Source organism: Mobula birostris, chromosome 24 (genome assembly GCF_030028105.1).
Source record: "Mobula birostris isolate sMobBir1 chromosome 24, sMobBir1.hap1, whole genome shotgun sequence".
Classification (NCBI taxonomy): domain Eukaryota; kingdom Metazoa; phylum Chordata; class Chondrichthyes; order Myliobatiformes; family Myliobatidae; genus Mobula; species Mobula birostris.
In genome coordinates this window covers 37,189,150-37,206,871 of record NC_092393.1, presented here as the reverse complement: position 1 = coordinate 37,206,871, position 17,722 = coordinate 37,189,150, and the positions used below count along the sequence as shown (strand labels likewise).

Below are 17,722 nucleotides of genomic sequence, written 5' to 3'. Positions count from 1 at the left end.
CCTGTCTTATCCTTTAAACTGTCAATTTACGCAAAATTTCAAAAATCCATCCCAGCTTTGAGTATTCAAAGGGATGAGACAGTGCTTGACTGATTGCCTGCCCATTCTTACTTTCTAATCACAGTGGAAAACCAGCTGAGCTAACCAAGACTGTTTTGTAAGGTAGAGGGAATGCCAAACAACCATCAGGACTTAGGTGGTGAACCAACAGACCTTGCTCTCAGAATATCCTGGCAGCTTATATGTTAGTGTCAAAGGCTTTTGAACTGTTTTAAAATACTCTTAATCAGTTTTTAAAATAATTTTTTAAGGATTTTATTTTTATATTTTATGTAATGCCTTTTAACTATTTGCTATGTTTCAAAATGAAGTAATGCAATCTTCTTCGATAAATTCCTTAATTTCGATAAATTCTGCCATAAAGTACCTGACTGCTCTCTTCAGCATGTTAGTAGATTTTTGAGTTATAGGAAAAGGCTCAACACTGCAACAATATTGACCATCATGCCTATCTCTATTCACACCATTACTCTGCAAAAATTCCATATATTTGTGTTTATATTCGCCAATTTCCATATCCATAAAATACAGCTCATGCTAAGGCTTGCAAGTAATTAATTTTATGATGATTTTTCTCCACATTGCAGAAAAGCAAATATGGTTTTGGTCAGCAAAGTTAAAGAGTTGATTATCGGCTATAGGAGAAAAAGCTGGAGGTCCATGAGCAAGTCCTCATTGGGGATCAAAGGTGGAGAGGGTCAGTAGCTTTAAATTCTTTGGTATTATCAAATCAGAGGATTTGTCCTGGAATCTGCTTGCAAATGCCATCACCAAGTAGGCATGACAGTGCCTATACTTTCTTACAAGTTCCCGATGAAGTACCTGGTAAGGTTCTGAAGATCTGTGCCAACCAACTAGTGGGAGTATCCAAGGACATTTTCAACCTCTCACTGCAATGGGCAGGAGTTCCTACTTGCTTCAAAAGGGCAACAATTATACCAGTGCCTAAGAAGAATAATATAGGCTGCCTTAATGATTATCGCCCGGTAGCACTCAGATCGACAGTGATGAAATGCTTTCAAAGGTTGGTCATCACTAGGCTGAATTCCTGCCTCAGCAAGGACCTGCACCCATTGCAATTTACTTATCGCCACAATAGGTCAATGGCAGACACAATCTCAATAGCTCTTCACATGGCTTGAGACCACTTGGACAACACAAACACCTATGTTAGGATGCTGTTCATCGACTATAGCTCAGCATTTAATACCATCATCCCCACAATCCTGATTGAGAAGTTGCAGAACCTCGGCCTCCGTACCTTCCTCTAAAATTGGATCCTCGACTTGGTAATGTGAAGACCACAATCTGTGCGGATTGATGATAACATATCCTCCTCGCTGATGATCAACACTGGCGCACCTCAGGGGTGTGTGCTTAGCCCACTGCTCTACTCTCTATAGACACACGACTGTGTGGCTAGGCACAGCTCAAATACTATCTATAAATTTGCTGATGATACAACCATCGTTGGTAGAATACAGGAGTGAGATACGCCAACTAGGGGAATGGTGCCACAGCAACAACCTGGCACTCATCGTCAGTAAGACGAAAGAGCTGATTGTGGACTTCAGGAAGGGTAAGAAGAAAGTACACGTACTAATCCTCATAGAGGGATCAGAAATGGAGAGAGTGAGCAGGCTCAAGTTCCTGGGAGTCAACATCTCTGAGGATCTAACCTGGTCCCAACATATCAATGTAGTTATAACAAAGGCAAGACAGCGGCTATACTTTATTAGGAGTTTGAAGAGATTTGGCATGTCAACAAATACACTCAGAAACTTCTATAGCTGTACCGTGGAGAGCATTCTGACAGGCTGCAGCACTGTCTGGTATGGGGTGTGGGGGGGGCTACTGCACGGGACTGAAAGAAGCTGCAGGAGGTTGTAATTCTGGTCAGCTCTATCTTGGGTACCAGTCTACAAGGTACTCAGGACATCTTTAGGGAGTGGTGTCTCAGAAAAGCAGCGTCCATTATTAAAAAGCTCCAGCACCCAGGGCATGCCCTCTTGTCACGGTTACCATCAGATAGGAGGTACAGAAGCCTGAAGGCACACACTCAGCGATTCAGGAACAGCTTCTTCCCCTCTGCCATCAGATTCCTAAATGGACATTGAACCTTTGGACAGTACCTCACTTTTTTAAAAATATACGGTACAGTATTTCTGTTTCTGCACTTTTTTTAATCTATTCAATATACGTAATTGATTTACTTGTTTATTTATTATTATTACTATTATTTATTTTATTTTTTTCTCTCTGCTAGATTATGTATTGCATTGAACTGCTGCTGCTAAGTTAACAAATTTCATGTCATATGCTGGTGATAATAAACCTGATTCTGATTCTGATGTTTGTGTAGATTCAGCCTGTTTCTAAAAACTTTGACAAACTTCTACAGGTGCAAATGAAGAGTATCTTAACATGTTGCATCACAGCCTGGTATAGAAACATCAATGCCCAGGAACAGAAAATGCTACAGAAAATGGTGAATATAGCCCACTGCATCACAGGCAACCCCCTCCTTACTATTGAGCACACTTACACAGAGTGCTCCAGCAAGAAAGTAACATCCATGATTAAAGACCCCTACCATCTAGGTATGCTCCCTTCTTGCTACTATCATTGGGCAGGAGGTATAAAGCCTTAGGTCTCACACCACCAGATTCAGAAACAGTTATTACCCTACAACCATCAGGCTCCTGAGCCAGTGTGGATAACTTCATCTATCATAACTATGAATTGATTCCACAACCTACAGTCTAATTTTCAAGGACTCTTTACAACTCATGTTCTCTATTATTTTTTATTTGCAGTTTGTCTTCTTTTGCACATTGGTTGTTTGTCAGTCTTTGTTTACCTTACAATTACCTTATCTGCGGTATGTTCTTCTCTGACAGTTTTCCCGTTGATAGTATTCTGGCCTTTTTCACTTTCTGATGAACTCTGCTGCACAGTGATGGGAACTTTTTTGAAACGTGTCAGCTGTGCATATTGTAATTCCTGAAAACAAACAGCATTCTTTTTTAATTGAAATATTATAAGAATAACTACATGCCAAACTAAGTTCAAATTTCAAATAGAATACTTCCCTTAAAGGAGTAAAATTTAATTGCAAAGATACTTGACAAAGGATACCAGAGGAATAGTATATGGCTAAGGGCATCTGAAGGTTAAGCAAAAACTGTAATAAGAAAGTAAATAAGTTTAAAAGCAAGCAAATTTATGATAAAAAGCATTCTGGGATTTGGAGAGGAACTTTGAATATGAAATACTACATGCACAGAGAATATTATTACCTGAGTAGTGAGTTGGTATTGTAGGCATTCCAAAGCAGACAGGCGATTCTGAGCTGCCTCTACCAGCTCTCTCGGTAACTGAGTAGGTAGGTCTGAATGGCTCACTGTGACAGATGGCTGAGAAACTGTGAGAGAAAGCCATGATTACTGATGGCATAACAATATCTGTGAGTAATCACAATAGGTTCACAGCAGGGAACAGTTGCATGTTATGTGGCTGGATGTGGAAATGGATTGTGGACTTCATGTCCTGTGCAATGACGGAATTTCCTACTACACAACAGATTACTTGCTTTGTAATCTAAAAAAGGATTTGTGATGTAACTGGCCACATACCATTTAATCCAGATTTAACCAGTTCCGCACGGAGTCGGTTGCCTATCTCAATCAGCTGCTGTTTGTCACGGGACAGCTGACTGATGTAGTGAGCAGCCTGCTTTAGTTTGGATTGCAAAACCAATACTTTAGAGTTTTGCTGTTGTGAGGGGTGGTTACTTGACTGTGAATGAATCAGTTGTTCTCGCAGTTGAAGAATTTCTCCTTGAAGCTCTTTAACAAGTTCATCCTGAGTAAGAGAGAAACAAGACAGAATTCACCATCTACTTCCAAAAAATAACATTTCAGAGCATTTGATAATTGAAGCCAATATCACTAGCTACATTGCTTGACGTAGTTGCTTCCAAATTATTTCAGAAAAGAAGGTTAAAACTGATTTCACTTCTCTGGAGAGATATCATAACATCCTCACCACTGTACAAGTTATGCCCCAATTTTTAAAAGTATTTAAATTTATTTATTGAGATACAGTGTAGAATAAGCCCTTCTGGGCCTTCAACCCAATCCGTTCAGCAACCCCCTGATTTAATCTGAGCCTAATCAGCGGTTGATTTACAATAACCTACTAATGTACCAACTGGTATATCTTTGAACTGTGGAAGGAAACCAGAGCACCCAGAGGAATCCCCGCAGTCACGGGGAGAACATACAAACTTCTTACAGGCAGTGACGAAATTGAACCTGGGCCGTCTGTACTGTAAAGCATTGTGCTAACCACTACGCCTCCCTGCCTTTATGGATGTCAGTTTTAATAAAAAATACTTAAATCCCCAGTAGCTTTTGACAAACTTCTCACTGTCCATGAAACCCAGAGCTACACTCTCTGAAAACCTACATCTCTTTCTGCTCTTCACAGATGGTGGCAGAGTAAACAAGAAATGTACACCTTCATTATCAAGGCAGTGAGAATGGAGACACCATGGGAATTGTTTACAGAAAGATTCAAAATTATGCACAGAATGAAATCAAAATATTGGAAAATTGTTCAATTTATTATTACAAATTACATTAAATAGAACAAGATCTGAAATTTCTTTACAATTACAAAACATATTATAGAACTGCAGAAACCCAGACTTCAACATTTTTCCTGTAAATATATGTTAACTCTCTTTTTTCAGATGATCAAATTTAATTTCTCATACATGTCTCAGAATGCAGTGATGGATTGCCCCATCCAATCAGATAGATTAAATGGACTTCCCGTGCCATAGAAGGTAAGTTAGTTAATGAGGTCTTAACTGTAGTGCTTGAGTTTCTGTGGTACAATGTTGCTGTAGTTAGCATTACTGCTATAAAGTTCCAGTAGTCAGGTATTATCCTAAGCTCAGATGCTATCTGCTTGAAGTTTCTATATTCTTCCTTTGACAACATGGGTTTCATCTCGTTTTTATTGGACATTGTGCTGAATAATAACAGTGCAATAATTACATACCTGTTCAGCAACCACAGGGACACGGCCACTCGCCAAGTCCAGTTTCAGAGCTGAAACCTGCAAAAATGATTCATTTTTTGAAATGAACTTTGTAACCTTATCCTTCCAAAAACAATAGGTTGCTGCACACAAATGTGGCAAGCAATCTCCTTCTTTGCTTTCAATTGCCATTTACAAACCATAATATGCCCTATTATGGCATTGTGACTTCTTGAGGAGACAAATTTGATTTGCATTAAGAACAATTGCTAACCAAGGTTCGTAACTGATCCTCTGAAATTACAACAGCAATATGTAACAAGACAACTAAAAAAAAGCTACTTCTGAAACAAAAAAAAATGTCTTGATAATGTTTAGAGATTCATTTTGACAGGTCCAAAGAATGGGAAAAAAACACACACTTGGACAGATGTATTTTTTCTTCGACTCAAGGCAACAACAACTTGCAGTTATAGCAAATTTTTAACACAAGGATGGGCAGGAACTCACTGGGAAAACTCTATGTCAAGAACCCAGTATCTACCCTTGAGAATGCCAGGGAATATGGGACCCCCATGCAAATTCTCAAAATCCTAACTCACTCTTGGCTGCAATCCAACAATAGACTCCATATCAAGTCCAGTGAACTGTGGCAACTCCACACCTGTTATAGAAGGATATCTGTCCCACCATATGAACTGCTGCTTTACTGAGACAGACCATTAAGCAGCAATTCACTTGTACTTCTAATTCCGTACACTGGGTCTTCAATGCAATGAGGAAACCCAAGTACAGATTGAATAACTGCTTTTCATACACTTGCATCCTGTTTGCAATATTACACCTTGTGCCTTCAGTTGCCCATTCCAATTCTCCATTCCACTTTTATTCTGCCTTTGTCATTCAGCTTTGTTCCAGTGAAGCCCAATATAAATTCAATGATAGCACATCACCATTTAGAACAGCACAGCCCTAAGGATTTATTATTGCATTCAACAGTTTCAGATAACCATCTCTGGTGTCAGAACTGGTCGGTTCTTTTGTAAGGTCATCCAGCTGTTACGTTAATTCCGTTCTCTCTCTCTAACAGCAGTACCTGATCTGTTGAGACATTCTGGCACTCTCTTCTACTTCTGATTTCTAAATACAGCTGTGTTCTGCATCTCATGGCTCCAGTATGTTTGCTATCTCTCTTCCTACACCCCACATTCCTCTTCCTCTATTTGCCTTCATCCAGAGTGATCAACTTGGATTACCATCATTCATTTCTTCTCTGATATAGTATCAGAAGCAATTACATCACCTTGACCTATTCCCTATGACAAATTGTTTCTTTTGTTCCCTTCATCTCTCACCCTCTCTGCAACTTCAGACACATTCATTTTTTACTTTTCTAGTTCTGATGTATAGACATTCATTTTTTACACTTTTCTAGTTCTGACGAATAGTCATTAACCAAAATAGTAACAGTTTCTCTCTCCATGGATACTACCTAGTATAACTCAGCATTTTCCTTTTCCAGCAACCGTAGCTCTCATCTCTTTCAGGGAGCAATTAAGGCTGGGCTTCAGCTGTTGGTAGGTTTGGAAATCAGGAAGCAAAGTTAAAAATTGAAGCACAGCCAAATCAGGAACCAACAGAGATCAGCAAGCTGAGGGATAAATTAGGAGAATTTTCAGTGTATTTAAGCTATGGAAGAAGGAAGCTAGGAAAGCATGCCAATTATTGACAGGAGCAAGGTCAAGGAGGAGGTGCTCAGTATCAGATGCACTGAGGTAAGCAATGTTATATTCGTAAGGCCAGTGACGTTGTGGGGATGGAACTGGACTCTCTGACGGTGGTGTCTGAAGCCATCAAACTTTACAACTCCTCCCTTGGAGGGTCAGACACCCTGAGCCAATAGGTTGGTCCTGGACTTATTTCCTGGCATAATTTACATATTACTATTTAACTATTTATGGTTTTATTACTATTTAATTATTTATGGTGCAACTGTAATGAAAACCAATTTCCCCTGGGATCAATGAAGTATGACTATGACTATGACTATGACTATATTAAGTGGAATTAGCTGGAAAACTCAGGGACAAGTAGGATGTCAAGAGTGTGAGTGGTTCAGTTCAGCCTTAGGCAGTAACCAGGAAGAAGGATGGTGTCACGGAGTTAGGAACAAGGTGTTTTTTTTTAAGGTTTCAAAAACAAGGGCATCAGTCTACTCACTTGTTTCTATCTTTACAGGACTGGTTGTTTCATAAGAGGCAAACTAGTTCAAAAACAATGTAAGATTTGAGAGACGGTGATAAAGTAGAGTTCAGCATTGTCAATGTATACATTTAGTCATTTCTTGTGTTTTAGATTATTTTGCCATGAAGCAGTTTGCAGATAAGAAATATAAGGAGATCAGAGGTTAGGGGATAAATTTGCAGGGGAAGGAAGTGAAGTCATTGCAGATAATCCCCTTTTTACAAATCATGTTATTGAACAATGAAGGAGAGTCACGAGATTCACAAAACAAAAATAAAAAAAGCCTCAAAGGAAAATATATTTACTTTGAGGATTATTCAAATTAGTGAGTAATAGGCTTACCTCATTGCCTAAAGCAACAGTTTCCAAGTTTTGTTGAAGGTTACTCTTAAAATACTCATCTGCTTCTTTGCGTGCTTCAGCCAACTGTAACTCCAGTTCAGCAATACGTTCATTTAGTCTTAACATTTCTGAACCAGTTCTCTGTTGCTGACTGGTTAATTCATATCGTAATTGATTAATTTCAACTTGTTTCTGGCGTGTCTGTGAAAGAGGAGAAACAGTATAGAATTCCACATATTGATATGTAGGAGATGTAAGAAAGTTTCAGAACATCAACTGACTTGGTGTTTATGAAACTAGACATTACAAGGTTCCCTTTTAACCTGAATGGCAGTTAATAGTGGGTATTCTGCACTGATTAAATTACACGTAACAAGGTTAGACTATTTGGAGCCTTGTGCCTGCTTCACCATTCAAAAAGACTGTAGTGCCTGTTTCCTGCAGCAACACCATAAGGCATACGGTAGAAGCAAAATTAGGCCACTCAGCCCATTGAGTCTGCTTCGCCATTCCATCATGGCTGATTTATTATTCCTCTCAGCCTTATTCTCCTGCCTTTTCCCCATAACCTTGGACCCTCTGTCTAACCAAGAACCTATCAACCTTTGCTTTAAATATACTCAAAGACTCCACAGCCATCCATGGCAATTAATTTCACATTTTCACCATTCTCTGGCTAAAGAAATTCTTTCTCATCTCTGTTCAAAATGGACATCCCTCTATTCTAAGGCTGTACCCTCTGGTCTGAGACTCGCCCACCATAGGAAATATCTTCTCCACGTCCACTATGTCTAGGCCTTTCAATATCTGATAGGCTTCAATGAAATACCCCTGCCCTTCGTTCTTCCAAATTCCAGTGAGTATAGGCTCAGAGCCATCAAACGTTCCTCATATGTTAACCCTTCATTGGCAGAATTATTTTCATTAACCTCCACTGGACCATCCACAATGCCAGCACTGTAGGGGCCCAAAACTGCTCAAAATACTCCAACTGTGGTCTGACTAATGCCTTGTAAAACCTCAGCATCATATCCTTGCTTTTATGTTCTCGCTTTTTCGAAATGAATGTTAATATTCTATTTGCCTTCCTTGCCACCATCTCTACCTGTAAGTTAACATTTAGAAAATCCTGCACAAGGACTTCCACGACCCTCTGCACCTCTGACTTTTGAATTGTCTCCCCATTTACAAAATTGTCCACACCTTTTTTCCTTCTACCAAAGTGCATGACCAGACACTTCCCCACACTATATTTCAGCTGCTAATTCTTCGCCCATTCTCCTAATCTGTCCAAGTCCTTCTTCAGACTCACTGCTTCCTCAACACTACCTGCTCATCCACCTATCTTCATATGATCTGCAAACTTGGCCATAATTCCATTATGCAAATCGTTGACATATAACCATGAAAAAAAGCTGTCCCAATACCAACTGCTGTAGAACACCTCAGCCAATGAGAATAGGCCCCCATTATTCTGATATTATGCTGCTGCCGGTCTGCCAATCTTCTATCCATGCAAGTATCTTTCCTGTAACACTGTGGGCTCATGTGTGGCACTTTGTCAAAGGCCTTCAGAAAATCCAAGTAAACAACATCAACTAACTCTCCTTTGTCAATCCCTCCTGTTATTTCCTCAAAGAATTCCAACAGATTTGTCAATCAAGATTTCCCCTTAAGGAAACAATGCTGACTTTGGCCCACTTTATCATGCATCTCCAAGTACACTGAAACCTCATCCTAAATAATGGACTCCAACATCTTCCCAACCACTGAAGTCAGGCTAATTGACCTATAATTTCCTTTCTCCTATCTCTTTAAAGAGTGAAGTAATATTTACAATTTTCCAGTCTTCTGGAACCATTCCAGTGTCTAGTGATTCTTGAAAGATCATTACTAATGGCTCCAGAATCTTTTCAGCTACCTCCTTTAGAACCCTGGGGTGTAGTCTATCTGTTTTAGATGACTTATCTACCTTCAGACCTTTTAGTTTCCCAAGTACCTTCACCTTAGTAATAGCAACACATCAGTAAATATGTCTGCATCAGCTGATATCCTTAACAACTAAGAAACCTTTTGATCTTTGTCTTGGATATATTTGATGACTGATCCTCCATAATCGGCTGGGAAGGTAAGTTTTATGATTCACTATTCCCTGACTGAAGAAATGTGTTTTCATCTCTGACCTAAAAGGTTGATTCCTTATTTTCAAATTATGATTCCTGGTTAATGACATCCAGACAGGGGAAACAATATTCCCATGTGAAACTTATCAAAAACAGTAAAAATTCGGTGTTTCAATGAAATCATCTCTCATTCTACTAAATTCAAGGGTCTCAACCCAGTCTTTTTAACCTCTCCTCACCGACATCAAATCCACCATTCCAGGAATCAATTTGATGAACCTTTGTTGTATCTTTTTCACAAGTATCTTCCTTCCCGAGGCTGGGAACCAGACCTGTACAGAATATTTCATATACACTCTCACCAGAGCAATGTATAAATGAAGCATCATTGTCTCTTGTCCTCAAAAACAGCTGTATAAGGACCATTTGCCTTCCTTTACCTGCTATACTGGCTTGTTAACTCCCAGTGATTTGTTTTGAAGGACACCCAGGTCCCTTTGAACATTTCTCAACATTTATAAAATGCTGTACGTTTCCATTTCTTAGAATATTCCACCTTAAATGTGTTTGCCCATTTCCTTAGCCTGTGTGTGTCCTCCAACTGAGCAGTATTATACCATCAGCAAACATTGATATATTACACTTAATCCCTTTATCCAAATAATTGACGAGGATTAAGAACAGCCTGGATCCTAACACCAATCCCATGCAGCATCTCACAAGTCATTGTCAACTTGAAGATGACAATTCATTCTCAAATATTTTGTTTAATTAAGCAAGACTGAATCCACCAAGGCACTAGCTTTCCCTATCTATTCTACTTTTTACACTCTCAAAGTTCCAACAGGATTTGTCAATTGTGATTTCCCTTTTACTTATGCACATTGAATTTGCCTAATCTTATTATAAATTTATGTGTCCTGTAATCACTTCCTTAATAATAGATCCAGCGTGCTGTGTGGTATTTATGTCAGCTTAACTGGACAATGATTTTCCTGTTTCCTCTCTTCCTCCGTTCTTAAAAAGTGGGATTAACATTTCCAATCTTCTAATCTGTGGTAACAGTTCTAGAATCTATTCAGTTTTGGAAGATAACAAATAGCTAAGTCTTTCAAAAATTTTACCTTGATCTGGGATTATCTCAGCTTTCAGTGTCATTAATTTCTTCAATACTTTTTAAAACTAATGTCAGTCTCTTTCTCAAAACCTATAGTTCTCCATTATTTCCAGGAGGCTTCTTTGTGTGTCTTCCATGATGTTTTAAATGGGTGTCGCCAGCTCAACCAACGTTTATTGCCCATCTCCAGCTGCCCTTGAGAAGGTGGTGATGAGCTACCTTTTTGAACCACTGCAGTCCCTGAGGTGCAGGTACACCCACACTACTGTTAGGGAGGGAATTCCATGGTTTTGACCCAGCGACAATGAAGGTACGGCGATATGTTTCCAAGTCAGGATGGTAAGTGACTTGGAGGGGGTTTTCCAAGTGGTTGTGTTCCCAGGTATCTGCTGTTCTTATCCTTCTAGATGGTAGTGGTTGTGGGTTTGTTGAAGGGGTAACAAGTAGGCTACCTTGTACTGAATGACGTCAAGCTTCTTGAGTATTGATGGAGCTGCACTCATCCAGACGAACGGCAAGTATTCCATTACACTCCTGACCTGAGCCTTGTAGGTGGTGGACAGGCTCTGGGGAGTCAAAAGATGAGTTACACGCTGCAGGATTCCTAGCCTTTGACCTGCTCTGTAGCCATGGTGTTTATATGGCTAGACCAGTTCAGTTTCCTGTCAATGGTAACCCCCAGGACGTTGATAATAGGTGATTCAGTGATGATGATGCCACTGAATGTCAAGAAATGATGGTTAGAGCCTCTCTTGTTGGAGGTGGTCACTGCATGGCACTTGCATGTCTCGAATATTACTTGCCACTTGTCAGCCCAAGCTTGGATATTGTCCAGGTCCTGCTGCATTTTGGGTATGAACTGCTTCACTATCTGAGGAGTCACGAATGGTGCAGAACATTGTGCAGTCATCTGCGAACATCCCTATTCCTGATCTTAAGACAGAAGGAAGGTCATTGATGAAGCAGCTGAAGTTGAAGAATGCAGTCTCAAAATATTTGTTTGGCTTCTCTGCCATTTAATCAGTCCATAGTATAACTTCTCCAATCTCAGTCTCTAAGATATTCACATTAACATTTATTAAATTTTTCTTTTTTCTTCATATCTGCAAGCACTCTTACAACCTGTTTTTATGTTTCTCATTTCTCTATCCTCATATTCTGCATTATCTTTCCTTATCAATGACTTAGTCCTCTTCTGCTGAAGTTCTCCCAATTCTCAGCTTTCCTGCTACACACCTTTACCTTGATTTAGTATTTTGCTTAACCTCTTGATACCTACAACTAGAGTTCTCTTCCAGTTGTTTTGCCTTAGGGTAACACATAGTACTTGTAAATTATATTTTAAGTTTTTTAATTGTTAGCCACTGCTTCTTTTGCTGTCATAATTTTCCAATTTATCATAGGCTTTGTGGTTGGCATTATTCTGATCTAAGGCTCAAGGTTCAGACTGAACTAAGTCACGTTATAAGGACGACGCCAGACTGCGATGTTACATCTCTGTGGCCTGCCAACATCCATTAAGACTTTGAAATACGGACCACTTGGCTTTGAAAATATACCCCAGTATGTTGTCGATGCCTCAGAGAAAGGAAAAGAAATCAACTTTTCCCAGTTGTGTGTTAATCCAAATAATGGGCAAAATTTATAGGTTTTGCAATAAGAGTACGATCAGTATTTGCTGTTGATAAACAGCAATGTGCACAGCCATTTTATAAGTATGATCATACGCAACTAAAAATGGAAGTAGCACAGCTGCACTCAATAATTCCTTGCTTCTACAGAGGGTGCTCTGTTTTACAACATTGCTAGCACATCATTGAGAAATCAGAGTCATATTTAATATTACTGGCATATGTTGTGAAATTTGTTGTTTTGTGCCAGCAGTACATTGCAATGGATAATAATTACAATGGTAAGTATATATAAAAAAATTAAAGTAGTGCGAAAAGAGAATAAAAAAAGTAAGGTAGTGTTCATGGGTTCATTGTTTATTTAGAAATCTGATGGCAGAGAGGAAGAAGCTGCACCTGCAACACTGAGTGAATATCTTCAGGCTCCTGTACCTCCTCCTTGATGAGAAGAGGCCATGAACTCGATGATGGCGGCCCATAATGATACCGCCTTTTGAGGCTTCTATTTTTGAACATGTCTATGATGCTGGGGAGGCTAGTGCCCATAATGGATCTGGCTGAATTTACAACTTTCTGTAGCTTTTTCCAATTCTGTGCAGTCGCTCCTCCATACCAGATGGTGAGGCAACTAGTTAGAATGTTGTCCCTTGTACATCTGTAGAAATTTGTGAGCATCTTTGATGATGTACCAGGTCTCCTCAAATTCCTCATGAAATATAGCTAGCGTTGTGCCTTATTTGTAATTGTGTATATATTGGGCCAAGGATAGATCTTCAGAGCTGTTTATACCCAGGAACGTGAAACTGCTCACCCTTTCCACTGCTAATCCCTCGATGAGGACTGGTGTGTGTTCCCTCGACTTCCTCTTCCTGAGGTCCAGAATCAATTCCTTGGTCTTACTGACGTTGAGTGCAAGGTTGTTATTGCGACACCACTCAACCAGCTGATCAATCTCCTCATCACCATCTAAAATTCTGCCAACATTAGTTATGTCATTGGCAAATTTATTGATGCTGTTTGAGCTGTGCTTAAGCCACTTAGTCATGTCTGTAGAGATCAGTAGAGCTACTAGGACTTGATGTTTCAATCCCTGTGGTAAGTCAGCACTCTTGATGTTGGCAGTGGGCTTAGAGTGGTGAGAAGGAGGGTAGGTATGTCATTGGGGTCATCAGGTAGGCACCCTCCTTCTTTGACGTTTCATTGATTAGCCCATGACGTCTCCAAAGGGCTCAACGATGCTACCTGGTGTCCCAGACACACCCCCTCAGTTCCAAACCCTCCTGTCTTCATCTTGCAGCCCAGTTGTTGTCTTTCCTTTTGACCCAAATCCAATTGCTGCTTTCTTCTGCTGCATTTGACAAGGACTTGATTGCTTGTTGGAGGGAGTGACCCCTCACCCCCATCTTCTTCAATAGACTGGTCATAGGTGTAGCAATGAATCCCCTGCATCCTACTTCTACAGGGAAAAGCTTGGTCTTCGAGCCATTCTGGGCAGCTTCAGTTGCCAGTTCAGGGTACTTGGTCTTTTTCCTCTCATAAGCTTCTTCGACACCATCTTCCCATAATACTGTCAATTCCACAACATATGCCAGCTTGGCTGTTGCGGACCACAGGACTGTGTCTGACCAGAGTGTTGTAGCCGCAATGTCTGGGTGAAACACAAGGTTTTTTTCCAAGTCCACGTCCATTTTCCAATCTCAAGCAACCTGCAGAATGCTTACATCTTTTGATGTTATATGGCACTCTGGAGGTTGGCCTGCTGGTACAAATCGTGTGATGTGGACATTTCCTGCTGGTGTTTGTGGGAGAGCATTTGTGGTGATTTGCCTCTGCTCCAAGATTGATGCCAGCTGTCTGAGAACTCGGTTACGCCAAGTGTCCCGCCCCTGGGTGAGGCTCTTGGTGCATCCTGTTAAAATGTGCCTTAGTGACGCAGGTGCTTGACAAAGAGAGCAAGCGGGGTCTTCTCCCCACCACTGGTTCAGGTTCTGGGGTGTGGGTAGGAGGTCATAAGTGGCTCTGATGACAAAACTTAGCCGAGATCCCTCCATCTCCCAGATGTCACGTCAGCTGAGTTTTCTCTTTTCCAGGCTCTCCCAATAAGTCCATTGGCCCTGCTTGGCCATTGAGACGGCCCTGGCGTTTCGCTCTTCCTCCTCCTGTCTTCTCAACTCCTCCACCGCGAGCCATCTCTTCTGCACTGATGTTGCCTTGTGCTATTGAGGAGCTTTTGGGACGAGCCCGAGACCAGCTCTCTCATGTTGGACTTGGCCAAGTAGAACAGTGTGCTAATCATGCATTCTTGAGGTATGCCATATTGATTGTCATCGAGGAAGAGATGTTATTTCTGATCCACGCTGTCTGTGGTCTTCCAGTGATGAAGTCAAGGATCCAGTTCCAGAGGGAGGTACGGAGGCCCAGGTTTTGGAGCATGTCGATTAGAACTTTTTTTTTTTTTTCTTTTTCAATCTTTTAATTAATTTCAAAATATAGAAACAAAACATAGCAATAATACAGATAATATGAGATGTATTGTTACATTTAAAAAAAGAGTAATTGCAAAACCTAATAGTGGAAATTACCAAAACTCCCATACATGTAGAACTGATCACGGATAATATAAAGCAAAAAAAAAAGGAAAAAGACAAAAAAAAGAAAAAAAACCCATCCCAAAAGAAAAAAAAAACAACTAGACTAAACTAAAAGACTTGGGCAAAACTAACAACTTAAAAATGGAAAAGAAGAAAACCTCAGCGTTGACGCCTCCATTCCCCTCCAACAACAGTACAGAGAAATAAAACCAGTTTGGAAATGATCAAATTACATCAAATGAAAATGCTGAATAAATGGCCTCCAAATTTTTTCAAACTTAATAGAAGAGTCATAAACTGCACTTCTAATTTTCTCCAAATTCAGACACACCATAGTTTGTGAAAACCAATGAAATACTGTAGGACGGTTGATTTCTTTCCAATTCAACAAGATGGACCTTCTAGCTATTAAAGTAAGAAATGCAATCATCCTTCGTGATGAAGAGGTTAAATTATTTGAGTCTATCATTGGTAATCCAAAGATAGCAGTAATTGGATGAGGTTGTAAGTCTAGATTTAGGACCGTTGAAATAATATCAAAAATATCTTTCCAATATTTCTCCAACAAGGGACATGACCAAAACATGTGAGTTAAAGAAGCAATCTCAGACTGGCATCTGTCACATATTGGATTAATATAAGAGTAATAACGAGATAGTTTATCTTTGGACATATGAGCCCTGTGAACTACTTTAAACTGTATCAACCTATGCTTAGCACATTCAGAGGACGAATTCACCAACTGAAGAATTTTTTCCCATTTTTCAGTCGGTATATTAATCTCAAGTTCTCTTTCCCAGTCAGCTTTAATTTTATTAGAGGCATCAGGACATAAATTCATAATTATATTATATACAATTGCTATTACACCTTTCTGAGAAAGATTGAAGTCTAAGATTTTTTCCAAAGTGTACATTGGATATGGGTGTGGAAAATTAGGAGAGACAGTAATTAAAAAGTTTCTAATCTGTAAATATCTAAAAAAGTGAGATCTGGGTAAGTTATATTTATTAGAGAGTTGATCAAAAGACATAAAACAGTTATCCAAGAATAAATCGCGAAAAGATATTATACCTTTGGTTTTCCAATCAAAGTAAGCTTGATCCATCATGGAAGGTTGAAAAAGAAAATTTGATATAATGGGATTTGCTAGAATGAATTGATTAAACCCAAAAAATCTTCGGAATTGAAACCATATACGTAAAGTATGTTTAACTATTGGGTTATTCATTTGTTTATATGATTTAAAAGAAGTAAAAGGAAGTAAAGTTCCTAAGACCGAACCCAAGGAAAACCCTTGTAATGAATTAGATTCAAGATTTACCCAATGAGGGTTTAAAGATGCATCCAAATCTTGTAGCCAAAATTTTAAATATCGAATATTAATTGCCCAATAATAGAATCTAAAATTTGGGAGGGCAAGTCCCCCCTCCTTCTTGGATTTCTGTAAATATCTTTTACCTAACCTAGGATTTTTATTCTGCCAAATATATGAGGAAATTTTTGAATCCACATTATCAAAAAAAGATTTTGGGATAAAAATTGGAACTGATTGAAATATATACAAAAATTTAGGCAAAATGATCATCTTAATAGCATTAATCCGACCAATCAAAGACAAAGAGATTGGGGACCATTTGGTAAATAAAAGTTTAATCTGATCAATTAAAGGTAAAAAATTAGCTTTAAATAAATCTTTATATTTTTTGGTAATTGTTATCCCTAAGTATATAAATGAATCAGTAACCAATTTAAATGGTAAACATCCATAAATAGGTACATGCTTATTTAAAGGGAATAATTCACTCTTACTAAGATTCAATTTGTAACCAGAAAAGTTACTAAATTGAGCTAACAGATCTAAGATAGCAGGAATTGACTTCTCCGGGTTAGAGATATATAACAACAAATCATCTGCATATAATGATAGTTTATGTATTTCATTTCCACGGGTAATACCAACAATATTTGGCGAGTCACGGATAGCAATTGCTAAAGGTTCAAGAGCAATATTAAATAGTAAAGGACTAAGAGGGCAACCTTGCCTAGTACCGCGAAAAAGACGAAAAAAAGGAGATCTATAATTATTTGTACAGACCGAGGCTACTGGGGAGTAATATAACAATTTAATCCAAGATATAAATGTCAAATTAAAACTAAATTTCTCAAGAACATTAAATAAATAAGGCCATTCAACTCTGTCAAAGGCTTTCTCAGCATCTAATGAGATAATACATTCCGGGGTAGTAAGTGAGGGGGTATAAACAATATTCATTAACCTCCTAATATTAAAAGATGAATAGCGATTTTTAATGAATCCGGTTTGATCCATGGAAATAATTTGAGGTAACACCTTCTCCAGTCTAGTAGCTAGAATTTTTGAAAAAATTTTTGAATCTACATTCAGAAGAGATATCGGTCTGTAGGATGCACAATCCGTAGGATCTTTATTCTTTTTAAGAATTAAGGAAATAGAGGCTTCATAAAACGATTGTGGTAATTTATCTAAACTAATTGCTTCCTTAAATATTCTAGACAACTTAGAAGAAAGAATGGAGGAAAAAA

The 17,722-nt window shown here is 39.0% G+C and overlaps 1 protein-coding gene across 4 annotated transcripts in view; it reads right to left on the bottom strand.

The window, feature by feature from the left end:
- ccdc57 (coiled-coil domain containing 57) overlaps positions 1-17,722 on the bottom strand; it is a 172,543-nt gene that overhangs the window by 35,787 nt on the left and 119,034 nt on the right. For 3 of the 4 annotated variants that reach the window (XM_072242385.1, XM_072242384.1, XM_072242382.1), the window contains exons 14-18: positions 7,696-7,896; positions 5,131-5,187; positions 3,696-3,924; positions 3,360-3,484; positions 2,932-3,063 (exon numbers count right to left, since the gene is read on the bottom strand). In XM_072242385.1, coding sequence (XP_072098486.1) covers positions 2,932-3,063; positions 3,360-3,484; positions 3,696-3,924; positions 5,131-5,187; positions 7,696-7,896 — 744 coding nt within the window. The remainder of the gene's footprint in view (positions 1-2,931; positions 3,064-3,359; positions 3,485-3,695; positions 3,925-5,130; positions 5,188-7,695; positions 7,897-17,722) is intronic. The other variant, XM_072242383.1, reaches the window with a different exon arrangement.